We start from the raw sequence: 24,217 nt of genomic DNA on the forward strand, positions 1-24,217 counted from the left end.
TAAAACCGTAAATGAAGCCGTAAATGATATTTCAAATTATTATTTGCATCAGGACATCTTGTTATTTTTAATTAGAAAGTATTATTAAAGTTAATGAAATGTTACAACTGAAAAAAAAATAGGAAATATTTCAAATCAAATATGTTCTCAGATTGTTGTTACTCTGTCCATCTCTTTTTGCTCAATAGAACCAGACATGCAACATCCCCGACAAACATCCTGATGAGAGTGGGGTGGATTTTACTCAAGGACAGCTGGATCAGCTCAGCTCAGCTGAAGATAAACCACACGTCTGTGACCAGCGTTGGAAGCTTCAGTCATTTATGCAATTTTAATATTCATCTGTATAGCCTGAGTGAAGAAAAACACGACTCTTGTGATGAGTGTGAAAAGAGTTTTACCCAGTCAACAAATCTGAAGACACGGCATACCCACACAAGAGAGAAACCATGCATCTGTCAGTGTGGGAGGCTTTCAGTGACCCATTAAATTTATGACATAATAAGAATTCCTATCAACGTTGTCCCCGAAGCTACATCAGCATTTCCACAAGGACCACAATCTGAAAATTTCAGAAGCATATATGAAGTCTATGAAGCAATAAAAAGCACTTTGTAAGAATGCTCAGTAGTTCTGATTCACTTTTTCTAATGATAGCATTAAACTCAGGTGGAGTTATGGATTTAAAAAAGAAAAATAACTACTACTCTGTGGGATGCTGGGATGCCACCTGGATAGATTTTTACTATCTTTGAGTTTTTGGTGCTGAGGAGTGAGAGCAGGGGTGAGGCATGCCCCTCACAAAATGGTATGGTCACATCAGTGGAGCTGTGGGCAGAAACTACGGGAGGATAAGCAGGTTCTGATCTTATTTTACTCTTATTTTACTCTCATAAGTACATCACTGACAATATAGTAATATTAAATGAATATTAAATTAAGCAGTACTTCCAAAAAAAAGGGAAAAAAAGTTTACTCCCTACTTTACTTGTACAGTTTCATCACCTGTGAGCCCAACATCAAAAGAGTTTTTTGCTCCTTCATCTAGAGATATTAAACTTTTATGTCAAATCTACTGAGTAGTTCTTAGTAGTTTAAATTATTAAATGTTATCTTCAAGCACAAACTAGTAACTGTTTTGTTCATCTATGTTTTTGCCACCATCTATTGGTCAATTAGATTTCCTGCAAACCAATTCATATTTTAGAGAAAATCACATATAAGCATTGGTTTAATGTTCAGATGATCAGATTTATTTTGAAATTAGTAGCCAAATCAGGTGGGTGATTTAGAATTTTCAGTCAGGTGCATATTTTTGGATATTGGAAAAAATTTGGAATACCCGGAGAAAAATCCAAAAGAACATAGAGAGAATATTCAAACTCCTCACGGGAAGAAAGAGGATATTAAGAGTGCAGCAGGTTGATAAACAAAAGAGCAGGAAAGGTGAAGAAGAGGTGAGCTTCCAAAATACAAGACAGACGTGAGAGTTAAAAAACAGTAAAAGGGACCATTATGGCACAATGGAAGTAGAAGGCCAGTACTGGTCTTTGTCTCAGAGCTTCTACTTTAAACTGACTTTAAAAACTGAACTAAACATTTTTACTTTTTTTCTTAAGGTTTTACTTCTGTTGCTTAAAAAAATAATTGTGAGACTTTAAGCTTTAGGAAGAAAGTGTTTGACATTCAGTATTCAGTTTACTATAAAATATATAAATTAAATTTTAAAAGGTGCTATTATTGTGCTGTTATCTGTTAGATTGAAAGTCCAGTGTTTTAAGATTCTGGGAACACCACTGCTAACAAAAGCCCTTTACTTCAGGCCTTATTTGAATCCAGATGGATAAGTTATATTAAAAAAATACTTCAATGCAACTTTTGTGAAATGGGGAAAGTGCCACGAAACGTTTTTGTACCAGGCTGGAAACATCTGCGTGTCTTTGAGAACTGAGTTGCTTTTGAAATCAGCTTCAAGTGTTGACGAAACACGTCCATCACTGACGTAAAACGTAAGCACACGGTCCGTGCATCTGGTGGGTGGATGTATGTCCCCGTGGGAAGAAAAAGTCAGCTGAAAAAAGTCGTCACTTTGTCACAGGAGTTATTTAATCCCCATATTTTTATTACTTAATGTAAGCAGACACATTTAATCGGTGCTCCGATTATCTGTACGTTTTCTCATTGAGTAAGCAAAGTTTACGTTTGTTAGCTAGCTAATACATTTGTTTCGAGAAAAATGTCTTTAACAGTTAGCTGACTCTTTTGCATAACCTTAAGTTAGCTGGCTTATCAGCTGATATATCTTTGATATTTTCACGTCTTTATCTTTCTCGTAGGAGGAGATGGCGAAAGGCAAAACGAAGATCAAGAGCAGTGGTAACAGGAGATGCTACTGACACAGATATTTGCTAATTTAGCCGCCGAATATAAATAATTATAAGATTAATTATGGTTTAAAATAAGTTGATTTTGAAAAAAGTTACGAATTTGATTTCAGTCCATTTAAAGGAGTGTGTTGTGTTGTGCTGTGTCCTGTGACTCCTGTCTTGTGCCAGAGAGTGATTACCAGTATTTAAACTGTTGTAAATGACTTGTTGGCCTATAATCTACCAAACATATCTCAACATATCTCTGATGAATGATAAAAAAAGTCATTTTTGTCCAGAAAGAACATTTCTGCCACAAAGTAGCAATCAGTTTTTGGCAAAGTGACTTTTATATTTATATTTTATATATATACTTTATTTATTATTATTTATAGACAAAACTCTCATTGACATTAATTTTTTTTTCAAGAGATTCTGGCTAAGAGGGAAGCAGGAAATATAACATCATCTATAATGATATTTTATGTGGAGTAAAAGGACTGGATCGATTATTACTGATTAGGTACAATAATGCAGAGTCACAAAACAACAAGCCATTTCTTTGGATAACTATTTTGTAACTCCTGTTACAGAAGGCTAACACAAGATAAATAGTAATAAAGGAAAAACATTTTGGAATAATCCTACTAATAATACATAAATATATATAAGGTATTATATAGTAATTTTACTTGTCTGGCCTACTTGAGATTAAACTTGCTGTACGTGACTTAAGAATTAAAAAGGGTTTGACTCTCCTCTTTGACATAGCACCAACTAAATGTTAATGGTGAGTATATGTAGTGATTCTTCTCCACAGTATTTGATTAATTGAACGGATTGCTTTGTTTTAAGAAGACTTAGCTCCACCCCAGGCTCGGTCACTCAGGTCTAGAAAGAGGGAATGTCCAAGTGATGACATTTCTCTAACCGATGATGTTCAGGCTCCACATCAACAGGTACTTTAGGTGATTGAAACAGAACCTACATTCACATATCATTAAGACAAGCTGCTTGATTCTCTTTGTCTTTTCTTTAACTTCAGGATGCTGAAGAGTATAACTCAGCAGTAGTTTCCACACCACCACAGTGTCCTCAGTCTCTTGCTCAGGAATGTGCTAAGACTACAAATCAGCAGGAAGCAGATCAAGCCTGTGCCACAAAACAGGAAGAAGATGCAGGCTGCTTTACAAATGTGGAACTTCAAGAGCAAGATGCTAACAATCCCAAAAATGATTCTCAGCTGGAAGACCTTCAAGTACTTTCTGAAAATTTCACCAACAAGAGTGGAACAAATGAGGAGGAAATGGATTTAGATGAATGTAACAGATCATTGTATGACACACGCACAGATCAGCTCAAGGTCTTCTTGCCTATCACCAAAGAACATGTCCAGTCCTGCCCGGTTGCTTTGAATGGAAAGGAGAACTCTGATGTGGAGAGCAATCAACACACTGGCCCAGAAGAACCTACCAACGTGTGCTTGGGTGATGTCACAAAGGGGTCGGTAGCAGGATTGCCAGCCAAGAAAAAGCGAAGGATGGGCATGTGTGGCCTGACAGAGAAGGAGCGGAGTCATTTTTTAATGACACAAAAGCGTGAAAACGGGCAAAACAGAGAGGGTAAAGTGGAGAAACCTATTTGCGAGAACACAGCTGAACCTGTGACTGTGGAAGAAAACACATCTTCACTCCCGTTACCATCCTCACCTCCATCCATCCCAGCAGACGGGCAGAACGGGGAGCCGAGAGAGGAAGAGATAAAGCTTCAGCCTAGTCACTGTAAAGGAGATGAAAGGTAAGTGTAATATTACATTTATTACATTTATTACATTTTTCAGAGTTTTACACTGTTTATCAACCAGCAGTGTTGGAAAGGAACATTAACACAACTACTGTTACATTAGTTATATTTTACCTAAAAGAGGTTTCACGTAACAGTTTTGCTCATTTAAAATTTAAACACCATGAACTTCAGTTAATGATTAGTTTTAAATACCTTAATTATCAAAATGGAGTTCAGTTTAGACAGTTTTATTTTCCAGAATTGAAAATCACAGGACAAAGAGAAAAATTAAGATTGCAAAGTGCTGTTTTCATTGCGAGTCAAGATGTTAAATAACCGTTTCAGAAGAGGTTTATAAAAATTCAAATGACTTTTTAAAACTGACTTGTATATGTAAAATACAAGAGATACTAATTTGTCATTTCTTTCTTTGAGAACACACAGAGCAGAAAGTGAAGCCTGTGCTGCTGTCAGTCCTTCAGATGGCTCCACCGCTGGTTTCGATTCCGGCTGCTCAGAGGGAAAAGGTAGTGAGCGTGAAGATGGCATAGTTACTGATTCAGAGCAAGCCGGTGACTTAGATCACATTGCAGAAAAAGAAGCAGGGGAGGATTTGGGCAGCCAAAAACTCCAAGAACTCAAAGTTTGTACCAATGAAATTATGGCTGAAGTACCTAAAAATCAAGAGGAAGCTGGCTTAGCAGAAGCAAACTGCAGCTCTGCCATGTCTTTCTGCACAAGTCAAGATGAGAAGACTGTCCACCTGCAGGCTCTCCTTCTGCAGGTGGACAGTGTTACTGGAACAAGAGATGAGAAGGAGGAAGAGATCAGCGGGAATGTGTTCAGTGGTGATGGAGCTGATAAAAATGTCTCCTGTTCACACACCCAAATGGGAGGATTAAACTGTGGCTCTGTGGAAATCTGTGAGAGCGCAGCTACACCCAGTGTCTCAGAGAGGAAAGACAGTGTAAGTAGTGGCGCTAAAACCTAAAACGGAGGGAAGGAACAGACTGTTATTTTGAGAATAATGTCAAAATGTGGCGATTACAGTTGTTGTTTCAAGTCAAACAACTTCCACAGCTCGTATAAGCTCTACAAAATGCCCTGTGTAGATGAGCTAGGGAAACAGCTTGATCAGCTGCCATTGTTTCCCCTCTGTACTGCATGAGGGCGTAGCCATCCATATCGATATACTGTCCATTGCCAGCTATTTAATTTTGCAAGTATGATTTCACTAACTCATCAGCACAAACCATTTTTTAGAGGTTGTAGCAGCCGTGGCACGTCTATGACCTGAAACAACAATTTTAATCTCCACATTTCAACTTTATTCTTCTTCTATTTTAAGGACTAAAGGACTAAATCTTTCTTCTTATTTTGCCCTTTTGTTCCCCTTAATGATTCATTAATGTAGTTTATAATGTCATCACAGTCTTTCACACTTATGCACCACCAGTAAACGCACTGGGCATTAGTGCTGAAACTCTTAATCAGTTATTGATTAAACTGTCTGTAAAATTATAAGTCATTTATGTTAAAAATATCAAGAACAAATGTTTCAATCTTGTGTGTTTCTAGTATATTTATCTGTGTTGATTTACAGTCAGTTTTCCTTATGTTCTCTTTACTTGTGATGTTAATTTGACAAATTAATTATTTTAATATTTAAAAAACTAAACTATGAAATTAATTAACTGAAAATAAGCCCAACATAAAATAGCTACTTAATTAATATCATGTGGAAAGAGCATTTATTGTTTTTGTTTCTTTGTGTTTATAAATACAGTGTGATCCTGATGAACCTGCTGCTGGTCCGTCAGCTGTTCACGCTGATCGCTCGCAGACACTCTCACTCACTGCTGACTCATTTGGATCTGGGTGCTTAGATTATGTGTCGGACTCCCAGCTGAACACCATCGTTCTGATGTAAGAAATAAGCGAGGAAATACCAGTATATCCGCTGATACACAAAAGACTGCACACACGAGCAGTCGGATGCTTCAGATGTACAAGTCTCTGTATGTGTATCTTTCAACTCTACTGTGCTAATTTTACTCAATATTCAAGAAACTGTTTTATAAAAATAGTCTCAAATATAAAAAAAAGACATTTTTAAGAGACAATGCTGTCTTAAAGTTAAAAATGTACTTTGGTCATCTTATGAAATTAACAGACAAGCTTTAACACCTCTATTTTTAAATTATTCCGATGTTTGTGTTTCTGTAGTGAGGATGAGGCGATGCAGAAAGAGGAAGACCCTGATTCCTCAGACTGTGATGAAGATGGTACAGACCTAATCTGCGGACTTATCAGAGAACTCTCCTCTCTAAAGTTAGTACATGCCATTCTTCTTTCAGCTACCAGCGTCTTAGCGTCTCTTCCTATAGGTAACCTTTTGACTTTCACTACCATTAGTCAGTTTAATTGTTTTTATACTCGCCTCCCTGCTGTGATTGGTTGGGGGTAAAGCATGTGTGGTCAACTCTGCCAGCTGTAGATCTCGTCTGGTCAAAGATGAGCAAGCGAAAGTATGTAGATGTGAGAGAGACCGACATTTAAGTGGCAAATTTGCTTGAATAATCCTGCAGCACCTTTAAAGTCCATGACATTTATCTGTTATTACACACCTCTCCCATTCTTTAAACCAGTCACTTAAAAGGCAGTTCTTGCTCTAATTTCTAACTCCAAAATTTCACTAGAGCAACTTTGTAGGTTGCACATGTCCAAAAAAAATGAATGTTTTATCTCCCTTTCTCTTCCAAGCAAGGCAGTTTTCTTCTGATTGGGTGCCCCACACAAAAAAAAAGCCACAGTTGTGTGCCTGAGATGACCAAAGTAGGGCCATCTACTCTCACTGACATTACACAGAGCCAAGATCAGAAAAACAGTAAACCCTGTTGTGCATCGTCGACATGCACAGCGGGTTGAGGATGGTAAAACAGAATCGCTGACAAAATTAAATATAATAGTGGCTTCTCTCAGCTTCCCAGTAGATGCACCTATGGTACAAATTTGAAGATCGTTGGTGATTTGCAGAGAAGTTGACCTCTGACCTTAAGGTCAAAGTCATTTGGATTTGAACTTGTCTGAGATTTTTACTAGATGCTTCTCTGGGATTTATCTTAAAGTTCTACATCGCCTCATTCTTGAGTTCACAAGCTTAGGTGTCCATGACGCTTGTAGCCCACCCGGCAGGTTGACGGATACAGAGTTAAATTGTCATGAATGAAAAATAATGTCCTCCATCTTTCTTCTAGTCGGAGAGTCATGGCTGCTCATCGAGAGCTGGAGAGTCTGCGCCGTAGCAGTAAAAGTTCAAGGAGCTCAACTCGTTAAGAGAGTTGTTTCAGGTTTCTTCAGTCCTTATTTTACTGCTGCCCCAGTGGTTCACTGGTAAAGAACATGTTTTAAAGTGTTTACTGTTCTGGAGTTAACTGCAGCTCAGTTTTGTTTTGCTTTTTTAGTTTAATGACTCATTCCACTTCTTCCCAAATAAAGATGGATGTTTATTACATGCGTCTTGTCATTGGTGATTTAGTCACATTAATTTGAACATGACTCATTTAAAATGTCAAAAATAAATAAATAAATAAAAATTGAAAAATGACAACATAGAATGCAAATAAACTTAACCAATTTAGTTATTTATAACTTTTTAGCACACAAGAATATCCACAGAGAAATTTTCAGACTTTTTCCACAAAGGCAGAAGAGTTACAACGGCGTTAACATTTTTAGAAAAGCCACAATTACAGTTTTCAAAATAAAATAATCTATCCTCAAGAACAGAGGCCTACTTGCACACAGAAACAAGAACAAGTCACTCATTTTTAAAAAATTTAAAATGCTGACATGGTCACATAATGCTTTACCTGTTTTAGTAGAGTTATTAATGATGACTGCATCTCTTATAATGTTTGACAGTGTTATAATCCTTCAATGCATGGACAGGAAATATGAAACGATATCAGCTGGCCACGTTTTAAAAGTATGTAAAAGAAACATACAGTAATTTTTTGAAACATGTCTCCTCCCAAACATAAAATCTGGCAGTCGTTCTTGAAAGTGCCTCTCAAATCCAAACACCAAACAGCTGAGGTATTTTAGGCTGGCAGGACCAGCTGCAAAGAAACTCTAATCAGCTACACAGCAAACGAACCAAAGCATGCAAATGAAAAGCACACAAAAGCAAAACCACACTAGAGCTAAAATAAATACACAAATAGAAAAAATAAAGTCACACTAAACGAAACGAGGGTCCTGCCTTCTGTGTAGTGTCTTATTGTCCCTTGCCACCTGCTGGTTCAGCGTCTGGACTTGGCGTACACGGAGCTGTATGCGCTGTCCACTTTGGGGCAGAAGCGCTTGGTGTGAGCCTTGGCCCCCGTGGCTCCACACAGAGGACACACGTACTGGCGCAGATAGGGACACAAAACATCTCCTTCTTGGTTCTTCAGCCAATGGGATCCGTAGACCAGCTCAGACTCTCCGTTGTGTTTACAAAAGCTGCAGAACATGCGCTCAGGAGTGGGTAAGACTGCCTCAGGTGTTTTGAAACGACTCGTCTTCTTTCGATTTTTTGGCCCCCGGGAGCCCGGCGGGTTTTGCATCACTTTCACATCAATTGCGTTTGGTGCATACGCCACACCATCCACTGGATCCGTGCGAGCAGGGGAACGCATTAGTGCACATTCGCGGGAGCAGGGATCCGGCGCGCTCTCTGCTCCGAGGCCACCTTGGCGAGCTGCGTTATTGCGCACAGATACCATAGCTTGACTCATGTCGTCACACTCCGTGTGATGAGCTTTGGACACAGGCTGGGAGGACTCGGAGACGGTGCTGCGACCCAGGATATCTCGAATTGTATCACACAGTCCCATGTAGTCTCGCCAGGGCTGGAAACTTTTGCTGTCGGACTCCATGACGCGTGGCAGGTGATGAAGGAATCCCCAAACCATTCCGTTCATTCTAGCTCCAGTCCGGCGATGTTTTCGGCCCCTTCGGGAAGATGACCCAGTTTTTTTACTTGAAACAAACACCAGCAGACAAAACAGCTCGCGTTGCGCACAGAATTTACGAGTAGTAATTGAGCACAAGGTGTGACCTCACCAACAGCGCAGCAGCCAGTCACGTGAGCACGTGCCCAACGCGTGCGGCCAATTAAAATGAATTTCCTCCAAATGTTTGCGCAGCCCTTGTCGAGGGTTAATGGGTACATAGATTTCATTTTCTGTACGTAAACATATTCAACATGCTTCAATGTCAAATTATATATGTCAGTATACAAACTTTTTCATTATTGGAATAAACATTAAAATAAATAAATTCTATTTTATTTCGATAATGACTGAAAAGTCGAAGCGCCAGAAATACATAAATCATTCTATATATGTAGACACCTTCGTGCCCATCTTAGTCCAGTTGAACTACTATTCAGAAATTTTGGATTATACCCCCCCCCCAAAAAAAAGTTATGAATTTGCTGAGCTTCACTTGATTCAAATAAGTTAAACCAGTGATAAAGGCCAATGGCATCTTAAAGAACCTCATGGTATCACCCTTTAGTTATGCAGCTATAGTCTCAGACTGCTGTGAGACCTCCCATGATGAACTTTCCACCACTCCTTTTCACTCCCATTGTTAATATGCCACTATTGCATGCTAACTTATGTACTCTCTCCTGTTTGAATTTGGTCCCCTTTTGTCGTGCAAAGTCTCTATGCTCCTTTTACCCTTGTGTTGTCCTCGGGATTCCCATATACTTGTTTGCCATTCACCTACGGGTCGTTTTTGACCTGAGGACAACACAAGGGTTTAACAAGTCATAGCAGATGGCTGCCTGACCTGGTCCAGATCCTGGGTCGTCATCCTGTTAAAAGGGAGATCTTCCACTCTGCTGTTGCAAAGTGTTGTTCACAGCAGGGAATTACAGTTCACTAAATTCTTGAGGTTCTCTCTAAAATATAGTGCAAGTCTACTGACAACTTTAGATCACAGCAAACAGCACTGCATCCACATGAAAAAAAAAAAAGAAACAAAAAACAGTGGAGATAAATAAAATTCAATATTTATTGTCAATTCTAAAAAGGGGAAATTGAGTTTCTGTTGAATAAAATTGCATTAAAATGACCAATCTAAATGTGGAGCATGGGGCGTGTGCCCAATCCTGTCTGCTCCAGCGTCCCATGTTTCCAAGTGCTGATCAACATCTCTGGATCTACACAATACAGAAACAAAATTTAAAATAAGCAGCACTTTCATAAAGTCAGGAGGAAAAGAGTTTGCAGTAAATACAGAAGTTGTATCTGTTTTCATGTCACAACCCCCCACCACCCAAAAAATACTTTGTTAAATAATTATTGCATGAAAGGAGTGCAGGAGAGAACTGAAGAGTCATATCAATCCACCTGCAGTTGTATGGTAGATTGAGGGAAGAGTAGAGCTCAGGAGTGCTGGGAGTTTGGACTCTGCCTCTTCCCTGATGTAATCCAGCAACGGCAGCGGTCCCTGACTCAGAGGTTGATGGAGTAAGGGGAAGACAGCCAGATATGTTTGTGGGTCCCAAACCTGACAGACCTGGAGTCAAACATGTGTGTGACTTCAAAGCATTTGACGTAAATTTTTTAAACCTATTAAAACGACTTCACTCACTGAGAGCAGTGCTCTCTCTTCTGTTGTTGTTTGGCGCTCCTTTGTTAAACAGAGGTGAGTCACACAGATATTGCTGCTTGAGAAGAGAGGCTCTCTGTTGCTCAAAATCACAGCGCTGCAAACAAGACATTAAAACAAAGCAGAAAAACAAGTTGCATAAGAGAACCACTCGAAAATGTACAATCCTCCAGTGTGATGGTGTCCTGATAAACTATTTTTTTTATTTTTTTTGACAAACCTTATTAGGGAACTATCAGAACTGACAGCAAATGACATTTATATAACCCTTTATAAATGAGTCTGCCTTATTTTCTTCAAACCTCACGGCTCAGTCGAATGGCGGCATCAGTGAACGACTGACGTTCCCTTTCAAAAGTCCTCCTCATATGATGGAACTCTGCCCAGCGCACCTGAAGACGTTCCCACTCTTCCAAAAAGTAGCTATCAGTAAGTTCGGAGGGGATGGGTGAAGCAAGGGTATCCTTCACAAAGAAATGAGGGGAAAAAAGTCTGAGACTAGCAAAAGTTTACAAGACAAAGAATGTTAACTCATATTAGAGGGCAATACCTGCAGCATTTGCTGCTGCAATCTGACAAGATGTTGACTCTCTTTCAGTTCAGCTTCCAGCTGAGCCAGAAGCTTTTCTTGGTCGGTACCAGCAGTAGTCTGACCTGCATGAACACTGTAATTCTTAAAAGTTTTCCAGTCAACACTCGATACAGTCTTCTTTGACCCAACAATATTTCACAGATTGTTTTAAAGTGTGTTTGAAAGAGGTTTACCTTCAAACATGATGCCCGGTAGTAGCCTCTGCACTTTCCTCCAACTCTGAACAACCCCGCCTGTCACATGTTCTCCAAGTGCTTCCTCAGCTTGATCCAACCTTTTATCTCCATCCTGGGCCATATCCATCGACTCTGACAGGGTCTTACATCAAAGTTTAGATCGATTTATTGGGATTGGGAAGAAGACTCTAATGTTAAAAATATTCAAAAGCTTTGAAAGTGTATTTATTATCTTGACATTATTTTAGTAGCTATTCCAGATCTTTAAACTTTACATGGTCTTCATCAGCAAATGTAATTTGTGGTTTAAGGCAGCAGATTTATGAATATATGATCAGTCACTATAAGGTTCATTAGTGTATCATTCCAAATGTTTGCAGCAGCAGGGATTGAAACTCTAAAAGGATCTTGTGGTGGGATTGAGTTTTCATTTGACTGTTTTTGGATCAGTTCATTCAACATAACTTATTCAGCATCTCTGGTGTTAGTTAAGCCTTTGCCCACCTGCTCCATGTCGACTCTGAGTGCATGAAGTAAAGTGGTGAGGCTGTGACGCAGCTTCATCGCCTCCCTGAGCTCTGCTTCTCTTCGCTCCAGCATCAGACGCAGTGCTGCCTCTTCTCGTCTACAAGTTGGAGAGAGCAAGTCAAGATTAGGAAGAGCAATTTGATGAGAGTCCAAGGTCAGAAAATGCATGAAAATAACCAGCTAACGTACTTCGCAGTAGATCTGAATGATTTAATTGGCTGTTCTTTTTTGCCCCGGCTTCCAGGTGGAAAGTTTAGCACCTCTATGGCTGGATAGAAAAATATAACGGGTTGAAAGCTACAGGATGTGAGAAATATTTAAGAGGTAAGCAAACTGCTGGGGTTAATCTCACCTGGTCCTTTCTCTCCATGTCTGTCAGTCATCTGTGACAGTCGCTCCTTCAGTCTGTTGGTCTGCAGTTCTCGCCGTCGCAGCTCCGCTTCCTGCTGGTTACATTGGAGCTGCAGATGGCCGCACTGACAAGTGGAAAGATATAGTTTAGGAATTGGAAATGAATATGAAGGCATTCATTTAGAAAACCCTCACACATGCTTTCATCTTACTTTGACCCGCTCACATCTCAGCATGTCCTGAAGCCTGGCCACATGCTCATCCATCTCTTTTAGCTGCTCCTAGAGGGAAAGAGTTCACCTTGTCTCCTTAATCTGAAACACAAATCTGTGCTCTTAAATTTATTGTAACACACCCTCAGTGAGTCTCCTTGTTCCTCCCTATCAGCCCACCAGGAGGCGCTTTGGGGGTGCGCATTTAGAGGGTTGAGACTGGGATCCCTAAACAGATGAGAGTCTGCAGGAGAAACACAAAAAAGCAAGTAGGTGGAGATAAGGTGAAATATGAATACAAATATGTCTTCTTTTTTTTAAAAAAAATCTGGTCTGGTAGCTTAGATAATGTTCTTTCAAGTGAAAGGATGTCATTACCTGAGTACTCCTGTCTGTCGTCTTTTCTTTGCACAAACCTGGAAGCCATCTGGCTGCAGTATACGTATAATAGCAAAAGGTAGATGTTTTTACAATTCTAATTGATGTGCACAACATCTAGGAAACGCGGCTATATATAACTTTACAAAGGCTCTCACCTGAGCAGCAAAACCTCCTCAGGTGAGTCCAGCCTGTGTTCACAGGTGATGGCACTTTTGTTAATTATCACTGACAATGATGAATGAGGAGACTGCAGCTTTAGACCATTATTCAATCAAACTACTTATTATAAAAGAAATTCCACTACTACTTCTCAAATTGTTGCTGTGGAGATTGAACAGCACAAGATTCCTGGGGGTGCATGTGACCGACAACCTCCTTCAGTGTCAAAGCTCACCAGCACCTGCACTTCCTACAGAGGCTAAAAAAGACTCATCCCAACCCATCGGGCTTCACCACTTTCTACAGAGTCACCGCAGAGAGTGTTGCATTCGTCTGCAACATGAGAGTAGCAGTGTCTCAGAAAGAACGGCACTGACAAGATTATCGGGGTCTCACTGCCACCATCTGGGGATCTGGCAAAGGAACGCTGCCCTTCATGGGCAAAAAGGATCGTGACGGTCATCACTCACCCGGTCACTGGCCGTTTTCCCTCCTGCCTTCAGGCAAAAGGTATCGCAGTATAATGTGAATTTACCCAACTGCCATCAGACTGGTAAATTCATAATGTACATCATAAATGGATGTAGTACAATAACCTAAGCACGACTTAGCTTTTTCAGGTTTCTTATATAAATGTAATGTTTTTTGACAGCTGCACTAGAGCATTTTTACATGGTCCCCTTTTTGTTTTTCTGTGTTCATAATTTCGTTCAGCAATGCATCTGTAACGTATCGACTGAATGCCAATAAAGAAATCCAGATGGGTTTTTTTCCCGTTTAATGTCAAATTAAAAGCAGTACCTCGAACAAGAGCAGCAGCGATAATTTGAGACGTCTTTGCAGTGTCACACTGCTGTAAGTCAGTGTTCGTCATCTGTCCCGTGACTTTGAGCTTGGTGCTGTATTTTGTTTTCAAATGCATGAATAGAACAAATGCAGCACATTATCAACATTTATTTTATTGTTTTTTTTTTATGAAGACACTGCCGTTATCAGTATATTTTTCTTGATTTATAGAGGTGACACATGACATACTGATGCTGGTGAGATCCTGGAGATTTATGACATGTGGGCAGACACTTACTAGTGCACAAAAGTTTGTGTTAATGTAGAAACATGCCACTTGCATACAAGACAGATGGTCACTGGAACTGAGTCAGTGCATGCCTACCCTAAATATTCATTTAAAAATCATAAATGATTTCATATTCAGCTGTTCAGATGGCTTTAATATCAGATTAAAAAAGTGAAACCACGTTTCAAAATGACATCAAACTTTTGAGCATCACACTTGATGCAGTTCTCTGTTCCTCAGATGCACTTTACACAATATATGATCTGGAAAATGTTGATGTTTGCATATCCTTCAGTCTTTTCACTTTGACTATAAAACACCTGAGACTGAACCTTCTGACCTGCTAATGTGCGAGTCGTAAAATAAGTCAAAAAAGTGACACTTCATAATAATCATTTTCTTATGCTATCTGTGCAAAGGATTAACATTTCCTTAAAAAACAAAACAAAAAAAAAAAGCATAGCATACAGATTTTCAGTGTTCAAAAAAAAAAAAAAAAAATTTTTTAATTTAGTTTCTTTTGAAGGCTTCCCACAAAAGCAACGTTTATAAAGATACAGACTAACAGCAGTGAAGGTTTTGGTTGATAGTAAAATGATTCCAGTGTGGAAAACAACTATTGCAACAAGTCATTGCAGTAGATTCATTAAATACAAACATTATCAGAAATATGTTTCTAATGTGATATACATTCAATTTCTGCCACTATCCAAATTGTGTAAGGCCATAATGTGTTTTTAAATTAAAGACAGGTACAGATACAGGCAGGTAAAAGCACGTCTAATGGGCTCTTACATACATACAGAAAACAGCGGGACAAAATGTTAATGAACAATCACATGCCCTAAAGCGAGAGGTTAAAAGTGTCGTAAATCAGATTATTAGAAACACCTTTTACATAATCACAAATACATGAGCAGTTTCTTTTGGCCACATATAGAGTTAGTCCTGTGTCTGTAGTGTTAATGTCTGTGCTTTGTAATGACACACTTGGCATGGATAACAACATGTTCCTATTGCTGAGCAGCACCTGCTTTAAATTAATGATTGATTGTACTTCCACGTGTTACGCAGAATACAAGAGGAAGTTACACTTGCACTGGCCGTTAAACATGGGCTGAATTTCACTGACTGGAAAGAGACACTGTTCAGTCAGTAAATGGAGAGTGGACATGTTAAGTACTAGGTAAACCCAGAGCGGCTTAATCATTAGTCAAGTTAGTGTCAGGAACAACTTCTTTTTTTTTAAACATGTAGAGTTTAGACCTGCTTTTATGTAACAGATTGGAGTTATGAAGCCATTAGTTTGGCAAACAAGTGGAATAACTGCCCCCCATAATCCCTCCTCCCCTCTCCCAAAACCCCGACCCCTGTGTGCATCATCCCAAGAGGTGTTGCAGGTAGATCTACAGCGGCAACAACTAGAAGTGAAGAAAGCCTTCAAAGAACAGATCCAGAAATCCTCCGCGTCTCCTTCCGCTACACACAAAAAAAAACAGAAACATGGAAAAAAAGAGTTAAGCTGCAGGCCAAAATGACAAAAATCAGTAAATCAATAAAACACATCTGATGACATCTAATGCATGCTAAAACTCTGAGTTTGTGTTATGAAGGTGGTTCACTCGGTACCAAGGTACATCACCATGGTAACTTATGCTGCAGAATAAACCTGCTCCAGATGAGTGCATGTTTGAAATTTGAGATAAAAAAGGTATGAAATCACTGCCTACGGACCAACCAGTTCTACAGAGAACAGCTTCAGCATTCCTAGAATATCACTCAGACCTCCGTGTGTAGACAGTAGGAGGACCAAAAGTTGTTTTTTTTTTTTAAATCATCATCTAAAGTCTTTTGTCTTTCTCTAATGAACATCAATAATAAATCCATACATACAATAAATATTCTTAGAACCATCTTTATTTCTCCCCCCCCCACTTGTTGGCTGCAAACAATTTGAAAAACTTTTCATTGTTCTAAAAGCCTTAATGCTCGCTCCTAAACCAGAGCACTGGTTTGTATGTTTTATTCTTTACTCTGGCTGCAGCTGAAAGGATGAACTAAAGCAACAACTATTATAATCTGTAAGATTCTCTTACCAAGTCTTAATACCACATTATGTGTAATGTTATATTGTTGCTTTATTTACACAGTCATCTTTTGTTTTATTGCCAACTTTCCTTTTTGACTTCAAATAGGCCAATCTTTATTAACAAAGTAGGTCTATTCTGGTCTTACTTACAAAAGTGCTTAAACAAATTACTAAACAAGTGGACACGCACTCAGCTGCTCTCAGTTTGTATTATGTGTGTAACCTTCATATTTTTCTAATATCACGGTTTTATCCTTGCAAAATCAGCCACTCTGCTGCTAAACAGACTTATTTGTGTTTGTTATCTTTTGTGTCAACACGCTCCATGTGACCTCTCAGCCTGACTGATGATGTTAGGGTAAATGAAGCCAGATAACAGAAAGATCACAGAGGAGAGCAATGACAACACCACTGTTGGTTTTTCTCGGAAACATTAAGGTCAGGAAAATTCCTAATTGTTTATATAGTCAACTCACATTCAGCTGTCAAACACATGCATATCTGACCAGGCCAGACAGCATTAGGGTTTTTGCTGTTTAGTGGAATACGTTTTAGCCCAAGCCAAAAGAAAAACACGAGTACTTGGATATAATATTTTGTTCTTACCAGTGTTTTGCTTAAAGCACATTTTTGTTTTTCAAAATGTTAGAAATAACACAAAAACACAAGTTTTTGTCAATTGCTTCCTTTTGTGTAACACAAAAGCACACACACTGTTGTAACACACAATAAAGCAAGCTTTAAGAAACAAATGAAGCAACACTTCAAGTACTGCATGCTATGTTTATCTCTTACCTGTTTTTTCTACTTTTTAATTTTAACTATTTTTAATAAAATATTCAAATATTATTTACTTATTCTTACTTAAAATATTATTTGACTATTGTACCTTTTACTTTTATTTTCTCTTTTTTCGACATTTTTAAAAGCAGATTTTATTTGTCTTTTATTAGTTTTATTATGTCTACGTGATTCTCTTATTTTGTAATTATGGGCAGTGTTGGGGAGTAACGGAATACATGTACCGCCGTTACGTATTTAAAATACAAAATATGAGTAACTGTATTCCGTTACAGTTACCATTTAAAAAGGTGGTATTCAGAATACAGTTACTTTGTTGAAATAAATGGATTACACTGCGGTACTTTCCTGTTTCATTTTGTCGCGGGTCAGGACTGTTTGGGTTTTGTTTGACAGCTACGTGCTGTTGTTCCAGGCAGCAGCGTTACGGTTGCCATGGTTACAGGGCGACGCTCTCTCTCTCTCTGCGACTGTGTGTTTCCTGGGTGAGAGAGCACCTTTTCGTTGTTGTTGTTGTTGTGCTAAGCTAATAGGCAGAATGCTACAAGCATAGCTCTAAAGAATGTAGCATCATGGGCAGTGTCTGTGAGCGCGAGGAGGGAGAAAAAGGGGAGTGGAAAGGTACAAGTTGTCATCGAGGAAAAACGGGAGCTGGAAGCATGTAAATATAATAATAACCACTTCAGCCAAGAAGAGTGCCTGACGAGCCCAGTTGTAAGTAAGCTATTAAGACTCGACTGTACACCGTGTTCATGTTTTCCTCCGAAAACAATAAGTTCCGTTGGAGCAGCCTTTCGACACCTCTCTCTGTGTCTCGCAAGAAAAGTTGACCCACACAACAAAGTAAAACTATTTTTCGGCTACGAGCTGACACGGACCCCGCCGTATTAGTCTGAGGTCCCTTTACTACAGTTCGGAGTCGCGGACCTTCAGTAATAGTAATAAATCACACAGCAATAGTACATTCACGTTGTTGTAAAAAGCATGATAATATATTAAGTAATCCAAAGTATTCAGAATACGTTACTGTCATTGAGTAACGTAACGGAATACGTTACAGAATACATTTTGGGGCATGTATTCTGTAATGGAATACATTTTAAAAGTAACCTTCCCAACACTGATTATGGGTTTGTTTTTTTTGTATTTTGTGTTTTCAGTTTTGTCACTGCTGGTTCTGCACATTTTTGAAGACTACATAGTCCATTTGCCTCCATTGAAAAGCACTTAACTTTGGTTTTAAATTTCATATTAAAATTAGTGACTTAATTAATTCACATATTTAACAGGGAACTACTCCACCTATGTTTTAAAGTTTTTAGGTTTAAAGTTAGAATTAGGTTTAGGTTTAAGAAGCTTGGAAGTGCAATAATATTACTGAATGCTTAATCATGCTTTGTGTAGATACCAAAAATAATTAAAAATAATGACAGTGTAACAGCATTGAGTGTGGGAGTAATGTTCTGGGTGGTTTGTACTGTAGCCTTACTGGAACAGGTAAATAAAATAGGGGCATCATTACAAGTATTATCAACACTTGGCCTTTTCCTGTGGTGAAAAGTAAAAGTATTTCATGTGCTCTTAGTAGCACATGCAGCTTGGCAATCTGATGTAATTTCCTGGAAAACTCCACCCAACCTTAACAGACAAGTGAAAACTCCAGTATAGCTGTACTGGGTTTATATTCTTAGTGCTGGAGAAACTGTGGGAAAAGCAATGCCGACATTGTCATTTGTGTAAAACATAAATAAGTTTGAGAAAATATGGTGGCAAATGATAACATTTCAGTAAAACAATGGTTCTATGGATGTTTTTTGGCTGTTTGTAATAAAAATAAATGGGTCAGCACAATGGTGCAGCAGCTGGCGCCATCAATTCACAGCGAAAATATTTGGGGTTTTAATCCGTTGACCTGCTGGGGCTCTCCTGTATAGAGTCTACATGTTCTCTCTGTGCCTGCATTGGCTGGCTCCAGGCATGAACATCTTTGCATTAGTGCTGTGATAAACTGGTGACCTGTCCACAGCTACAATAGGCCCCACTCATGACCCTAAACAGAATAAATTTGTTAAGAAGACTGATGGATAGTATACACTTAAATGGATGTACTCACGTGTCGATAAAGAAATAAAACTGAACTTAATGTGTTTTTTTTGTCCCATTTTTATTCTCTTTCCATTTGCTTCTGTAGGGTCAGATAATAATACTGTTAATTTCCACTGTTATGCTGATGACACACAACTATATGCAAATACAAAAATCTTTTGAAGGGCGAGGACGAGTAAAAAAAAGCCGCCCCGGCCTGTTTATAGTCTTTTTATATTCTAGCCTATTTGCCCCAAAGGCTGGGTGGAGCAACCCTAGTGTTTGTAGTAGTGCTCAACAGCATGATTTGAGATCCCTTCCCAGACGCCTTAACGCCCACTCACATCCTGGGCCATCTGACCTCAGGAATTCGCATGATAAGGTGGGGCCAGGTTTCACAATGAACTCACCCGAAACTCTGGCTGATTGGGACCCACACCCAGTTTCACACCTTGGCTCAGGCGATTAGAGGATCATCAGGGGGTCCTTTTGTCCCTCTCTGTGGGGGATACTCCCACTAGGTTTATATCTGGGACTCTCCACCATTTGACCTTAGAACTGAAGAAGCTTCTCGGATGAGAGGTGAAACGTCTTCAAGCAACTTAAAGAAGTCCAGACGCTTTTCTTTGCAAGCTCCTTTGACTACGATGACCTGGATGACTGAGAACCTTCACAGTCAACAGCATGATCAATTCACTTTTACCAACAATAGAAAAATTTGGACTGTGAAGCATATTTAGGGGCACGTGCGTATAATACGACCAGCCCAACTAGCCTCTTTTATCTCGACTAAAAGCCTGAAAACAATTACAATTGTAATTACAATCATAATTACAATGAAAACCCTCACAGCCTTAATCAACCCGCCTGATCTCCAGCCTTTCTTTTATTTAGAATAAATTAAAACTAGTCCAAATACATGCACACCATCAGGATGACTGACTACTTGCAGAAATCCCATACAGGCACAGGATAAACAGTGAGATGCCACTGTTTACTGTGGCATCTTTAAATTCATCAGATTTCTTGTAAACTTTGCTGCAGGCTGAAGGCAGCTAACCTCAGTAACTCCTAGCATGAAAAGCTAGAGTCCTTCATGTTTGTAATTAAAGCTTTAATTAAGTTAGTTTAAGCTTTAGTTAATATTTTTGTGTGTGTATGTAAACTAAAACTGTAAAATTAAAGCTGTTTTTGATAACATGGAAAAGAACAAACAGGGCTGTGGGAGAAAAAAAAAAAAAAAAAAAAAAAAAAAAGGTTTTCAATCACGTGCCCAAAGTTGCGACATTGGATGCCGCTAAGACTGGTCTCTATGACGTTAGATATTTGATGTCACAAAACTTTGGTTCAGTGATTCCAAATCTGAGGTCCTTTTGTTCATTTCCACAAACCTGACCTGTAGCTTGGAAAACAATCATGGAAACCGGTTCTCCTACATTGAGGACTCTGCTACCAATCTGGATGTGATGTTTGACTCAGAGCTTTGTTTAGACAGTCATGCCTTCTCCAACTAAGAGATATTACCAAAGTTAAAACTGTTTTAATCCCAAGCAGACCCTGAAAGTCATCCATACTTTCAACTCATCACATTTGGGCTTGTAAGTCACTCTGTGTGAGTCTCAGCCAAAAATCTCCAAATTCAAAGAGACAGAGTCACATCGCTCCCATCCACGTGACACCAAACTCACTGTCTGTAATTGTAGATTTGATTTTATATTTTCCCCAGTTACCTTTATAGTGTCTGTGGGCTAAATTAAGTTCACTGACCGGAAAGGTGCTCTAGCCTGTGAGCTTCAGGTCAAGCAGCGTAAAACAAACTTTGCATGAAGGCGACACATAGAAACACATTTATGCATTTTTGGAGTCACCAACTGAATCCATGCAAATTCCGGTGGCAATGTAATGCATGCAATTTGTGCTGCTGTGACTTTACCACACAGCTTCCTTGTGATGTTGTTGTAAAGGCTCTAAACCTTCCTCCAAAACAGATGTGTTAGCAAGATAGCTCGACATGTATAAAATGCATTCCTTGAGCAGAGGAGCGATGCACCGCTTGACAATTTTAAACTACAACTAATTTTATTTACATTTTTTTTTTTTTTTTTAAATCAAATATCAGGAATGTACTTTAAGGTAACACTACATTATTTGATACCATCTACTTCAACTGTGTGTGACCCATATATGCATTAACCCCCTAAAAATGTCCATTATAAATGCCCCCCAAAATGCAGGGTTTTAACTGGGTCATAATGGATATTTTTCAGAATCAGAATCAAATTCTGATTCTGAAAAATGTCCATTATGACCCAGTTAAAACCCTGCATTTTTTTTCCGCCCTAGTTTAATTAAATATACAGTTTTATACCCCCACCAAATGAAACCTCCATGAAGGAGCAAGCAAGCCTACCTCAGAACAGGGAGCAGGACTTGGGGGGTCTGAAGGGATTATCACTGGAGGGGACGCCCATCAGGAGAGGATCCTTGGAGGCGTTTTGCATACAGAAGTTTTTCAGATCTGCGGCAGCCTGGGACACCTGCAGAGCCAGACACACGAGTGAGTGTGTGTGTGTGTGTGTGTGTGTGTGTGTGTGTTGGGTGGGGGATCATGAAAACAAAAACAGAGTATTTGTGATTCCTGCTACAACCCTTTGTACCTCCCACTCTCTCATTTACATGACTAACTGGCTCATTTTTTTTGCATAACATTTGCAAGGAACAGTTCCATACACGAACGGGTGTGTCTGCTGTGTATCTCTGACAGATTATGCTCACAGTCTCCTTAAAATAATCAACCCAGGGAGGTTTAACTTTCAGAAATTCCATAAACGGGTCACTTCTCCTGACACTTTAGAGCGACTTTCTAAAACAAACTAATAAGCAGAAGAAACTTGTTCGCTTGTAGCTGCGATTTAAACTACCAGAAAGCAATCTGTGAGTCTTAAGTGTAACTTAGTGTGGACAACTTTGTTGAATCTACGGACACAGCGTCACTTCTACGGTCGGTCTCCGCCATTCAGCAGCAAGAACAGCTCAATCTTCCGTGTTTGTGTGTGAGTGTAGCAGGGGTTCGTTCGTACCTTGATCCTCCGGATACTGGCCTCGAACCGGAGCTGCTTCACGGCTCTCTGGGCGATAACTAAGTTGTTGTTGGCATTGTTGTTAGACATGGCGACGGCTGTCGGTAAAGACACGTTGAAGGCTGTTTCTTATAAACTGCCACCACCGAGCGAGAGGCAATTTATCCCTAACGGCTCCAAACTAAACCCGAGAGGGGAAACATCGTCCACTGGTCAGTGCCCCGCCCCCGCTGCGCCAATGAGGTACTGGATTGGACTCTAGACCCGTCAATCAAAAAGTAAACTCGGAGACACGCCCCTGAAAACATTAACCATTATTATTAGTTTCCTAGAGAGCAGATCTCGAGGGTATCCTGTGACCTTCAGCCACAACATTTATCACATCACTTAACGTCCACCACTGTGATAGCCATATCTACAATAAAATACGTGAAAATAAAAAAAGTGAGGGTAAATGACTCACTGAACACAAATCTAGTGTTTTGTTGGAGACATCCAGCGTAGCAACAGCAGGGCGTAATTCAGGGATTTTTACTTTGGTGCCTACACAATAGCATGAAAGACGGACATAACTTCCAGATCTGAAAAGCCAAGCCAAGGTGAAAGTGTGCTAACCTTTGCCTTCTTTTTAATACCACCAGGTGGCGACTCATGTGGTTTCAGAAAGACTTGTATAGAAAACATGGGAAAATGGTCCAGGGCTCACTTAATCTGTGACCTCAGTAAACACTTTCCCAATGAGTTTATGAGCTTAATTGATACTTTCCAGTCATACTGAACTTAAAATTAAGTCTGTTTGAATTGCAAATGATGGTCACTCAAAAAGTCTGACAGGATTATACAAGATCGGCTCCCTGGGTGTGTATTTTCACAGTACTCACCCACACATCACTCATCATATCCACTTTCAAATCACTAAGTTGGAAGTGGCAAAAATGCTCACCTCGAGTGTTTGCAATAGGACCATACTATAGGATGGTCCTGTTGTGTAGGATAGGATAGAATAGGATCATACTAACAACTGGGTGACATCAAACTGGCTAGTAAGACTAGTTCAGCACTGTTAAAACAGTAAGCACAGTTCTAGTGTTAGTACTGTATCGGTATGAAGGTGATATCTCATGAACATTGTCACTGCATGAAAACTTGGTCTTGCTATTATCTGATAACTGTTTTGCATTGTAATCGAGGGCTAAAAATTGAGCCAACACGGAAATACCAAAAATTGTAGTTCCTGGAGTAACTTCAGGATGGCTTGAAAAACAAATCAGTCCCCACAGACTTCCACGGTAAAAATGGCCAAACAAAAAGTATGTTTAGAGCCCTGTGTAAAAATGGTGTTGGGTGTAGTGGGTGAGTCTTTTATAACTTATCTGTCTGGATTTTGCTAAGATTTGCTTTGACTTCAAAATTAACCGGAAAAACCAACATAACTTTAATTATGCAAGAGGATCCTTGCCTACAGGCTGTCAATCACTGCCTGTAGTTTAGAACCCATTGACATCACCAAATGCTTCAGGCTTTCTTCGGTAAATGTAAACTATGGTCTACTAGGTTTCAGATCAGGTGACTGACGTGTCTATTGAAGAATATCCTATTTCGTTGCCTTGAGAAATTCTTGCAGTATTTTGCTTAATCTGAGCAGAAAGTACAGTGGTGTACACGTCACCAGGAGTCACATAATCACTAAACACTAGTAACTTGTTTCTATTCTTAACCATACATGCTAAGGCCATGACATTACCTGGTGATGTGGTATACTCTGGATCATACTCCTTCTTTATTTGACTACTCGTGAACTCTTTGTTATCTTGCTCATAGGTATATATGTTTTTAAGTCAAGATGTTAATGAGGTACTTTTGTAAAA

General features: G+C 39.3%; 4 protein-coding genes across 12 annotated transcripts; 1 reads left to right on the forward strand and 3 right to left on the reverse strand.

Annotated features, from left to right (window-relative positions):
- Positions 1 to 1,995: 1,995 nt before the first annotated feature.
- On the forward strand, positions 1,996 to 7,682 carry LOC146573078 (uncharacterized). 8 transcript variants are annotated; one of them, XM_085277640.1, is made up of 8 exons: positions 1,996 to 2,132; positions 2,337 to 2,376; positions 3,222 to 3,325; positions 3,412 to 4,163; positions 4,596 to 5,118; positions 5,938 to 6,077; positions 6,378 to 6,482; positions 7,409 to 7,682. In XM_085277640.1, the coding sequence occupies exons 2-8, from the start codon at positions 2,343 to 2,345 to the stop codon at positions 7,485 to 7,487; spliced, it is 1,737 nt and encodes a 578-aa protein (XP_085133766.1). In that variant the 5' UTR covers positions 1,996 to 2,132; positions 2,337 to 2,342; the 3' UTR covers positions 7,488 to 7,682. The 8 variants fall into 8 exon arrangements, with proteins under 8 accessions (XP_085133766.1, XP_085133765.1, XP_085133758.1 ...); XM_085277639.1 differs by having other exon boundaries at positions 4,587 to 5,118; positions 7,409 to 7,681; XM_085277632.1 differs by lacking the exon at positions 7,409 to 7,682 and having other exon boundaries at positions 4,587 to 5,118; positions 6,378 to 7,389.
- Positions 7,683 to 7,774: 92 nt separating this feature from the next.
- Positions 7,775 to 9,280, reverse strand: nanos3 (nanos homolog 3). The gene has a single exon (XM_085277641.1). The coding sequence runs from the start codon at positions 9,116 to 9,118 to the stop codon at positions 8,456 to 8,458; it is 663 nt and encodes a 220-aa protein (XP_085133767.1). The 5' UTR covers positions 9,119 to 9,280; the 3' UTR covers positions 7,775 to 8,455.
- Positions 9,281 to 10,206: 926 nt separating this feature from the next.
- On the reverse strand, positions 10,207 to 13,248 carry LOC146573080 (afadin- and alpha-actinin-binding protein). 2 transcript variants are annotated; one of them, XM_085277643.1, is made up of 12 exons: positions 13,058 to 13,248; positions 12,823 to 12,923; positions 12,680 to 12,748; positions 12,469 to 12,592; positions 12,306 to 12,384; positions 12,093 to 12,213; positions 11,586 to 11,730; positions 11,371 to 11,474; positions 11,123 to 11,284; positions 10,803 to 10,917; positions 10,559 to 10,718; positions 10,207 to 10,368 (listed from the first exon to the last, which is right to left on the reverse strand). In XM_085277643.1, the coding sequence occupies exons 1-12, from the start codon at positions 13,104 to 13,106 to the stop codon at positions 10,272 to 10,274; spliced, it is 1,326 nt and encodes a 441-aa protein (XP_085133769.1). In that variant the 5' UTR covers positions 13,107 to 13,248; the 3' UTR covers positions 10,207 to 10,271. The 2 variants fall into 2 exon arrangements, with proteins under 2 accessions (XP_085133769.1, XP_085133768.1); XM_085277642.1 differs by having other exon boundaries at positions 10,559 to 10,727; positions 13,058 to 13,245.
- A 909-nt stretch (positions 13,249 to 14,157) lies between these two features.
- Positions 14,158 to 22,572, reverse strand: LOC146573081 (guanine nucleotide-binding protein G(I)/G(S)/G(O) subunit gamma-10). Its single transcript, XM_085277645.1, has 3 exons — positions 22,350 to 22,572; positions 21,680 to 21,806; positions 14,158 to 15,773 (listed from the first exon to the last, which is right to left on the reverse strand). The coding sequence occupies exons 1-2, from the start codon at positions 22,437 to 22,439 to the stop codon at positions 21,681 to 21,683; spliced, it is 216 nt and encodes a 71-aa protein (XP_085133771.1). The 5' UTR covers positions 22,440 to 22,572; the 3' UTR covers positions 14,158 to 15,773; position 21,680.
- Between the last annotated feature and the right edge of the window lie 1,645 nt (positions 22,573 to 24,217).

The sequence above is a fragment of the Mchenga conophoros genome, linkage group LG6, assembly GCF_057382185.1.
Source record: "Mchenga conophoros isolate Kocher_MC1m ecotype Shallow Benthic linkage group LG6, M_conophoros_male_GT1.1, whole genome shotgun sequence".
Taxonomy (NCBI): domain Eukaryota; kingdom Metazoa; phylum Chordata; class Actinopteri; order Cichliformes; family Cichlidae; genus Mchenga; species Mchenga conophoros.

Excerpts from the sequence above, each read along its gene's own strand:
- nanos3 (XM_085277641.1), bottom strand. The coding sequence starts at position 9,118 with ATGAACGGAATGGTTTGGGGATTCCTTCATCACCTGCCACGCGTCATG.
- LOC146573078 (XM_085277632.1), top strand. The coding sequence starts at position 2,343 with ATGGCGAAAGGCAAAACGAAGATCAAGAGCAGTG. Across the intron at positions 2,377-3,221 it reads AACGAAGATCAAGAGCAGTG|AAGACTTAGCTCCACCCCAG; the intron begins GTAACAGGAGAT and ends CTTTGTTTTAAG. Across the intron at positions 3,326-3,411 it reads TTCAGGCTCCACATCAACAG|GATGCTGAAGAGTATAACTC; the intron begins GTACTTTAGGTG and ends CTTTAACTTCAG.
- LOC146573081 (XM_085277645.1), bottom strand. The coding sequence starts at position 22,439 with ATGTCTAACAACAATGCCAACAACAACTTAGTTATCGCCCAGAGAGCC. Across the intron at positions 21,807-22,349 it reads CCAGTATCCGGAGGATCAAG|GTGTCCCAGGCTGCCGCAGA; the intron begins GTACGAACGAAC and ends CTGGCTCTGCAG.
- LOC146573080 (XM_085277642.1), bottom strand. The coding sequence starts at position 13,106 with ATGGCTTCCAGGTTTGTGCAAAGAAAAGACGACAGACAGGAGTACTCA. Across the intron at positions 10,918-11,122 it reads CCATTCGACTGAGCCGTGAG|CGCTGTGATTTTGAGCAACA; the intron begins GTTTGAAGAAAA and ends TCTTGTTTGCAG. Across the intron at positions 10,369-10,558 it reads AATCTACCATACAACTGCAG|ATCCAGAGATGTTGATCAGC; the intron begins GTGGATTGATAT and ends TGTATTGTGTAG.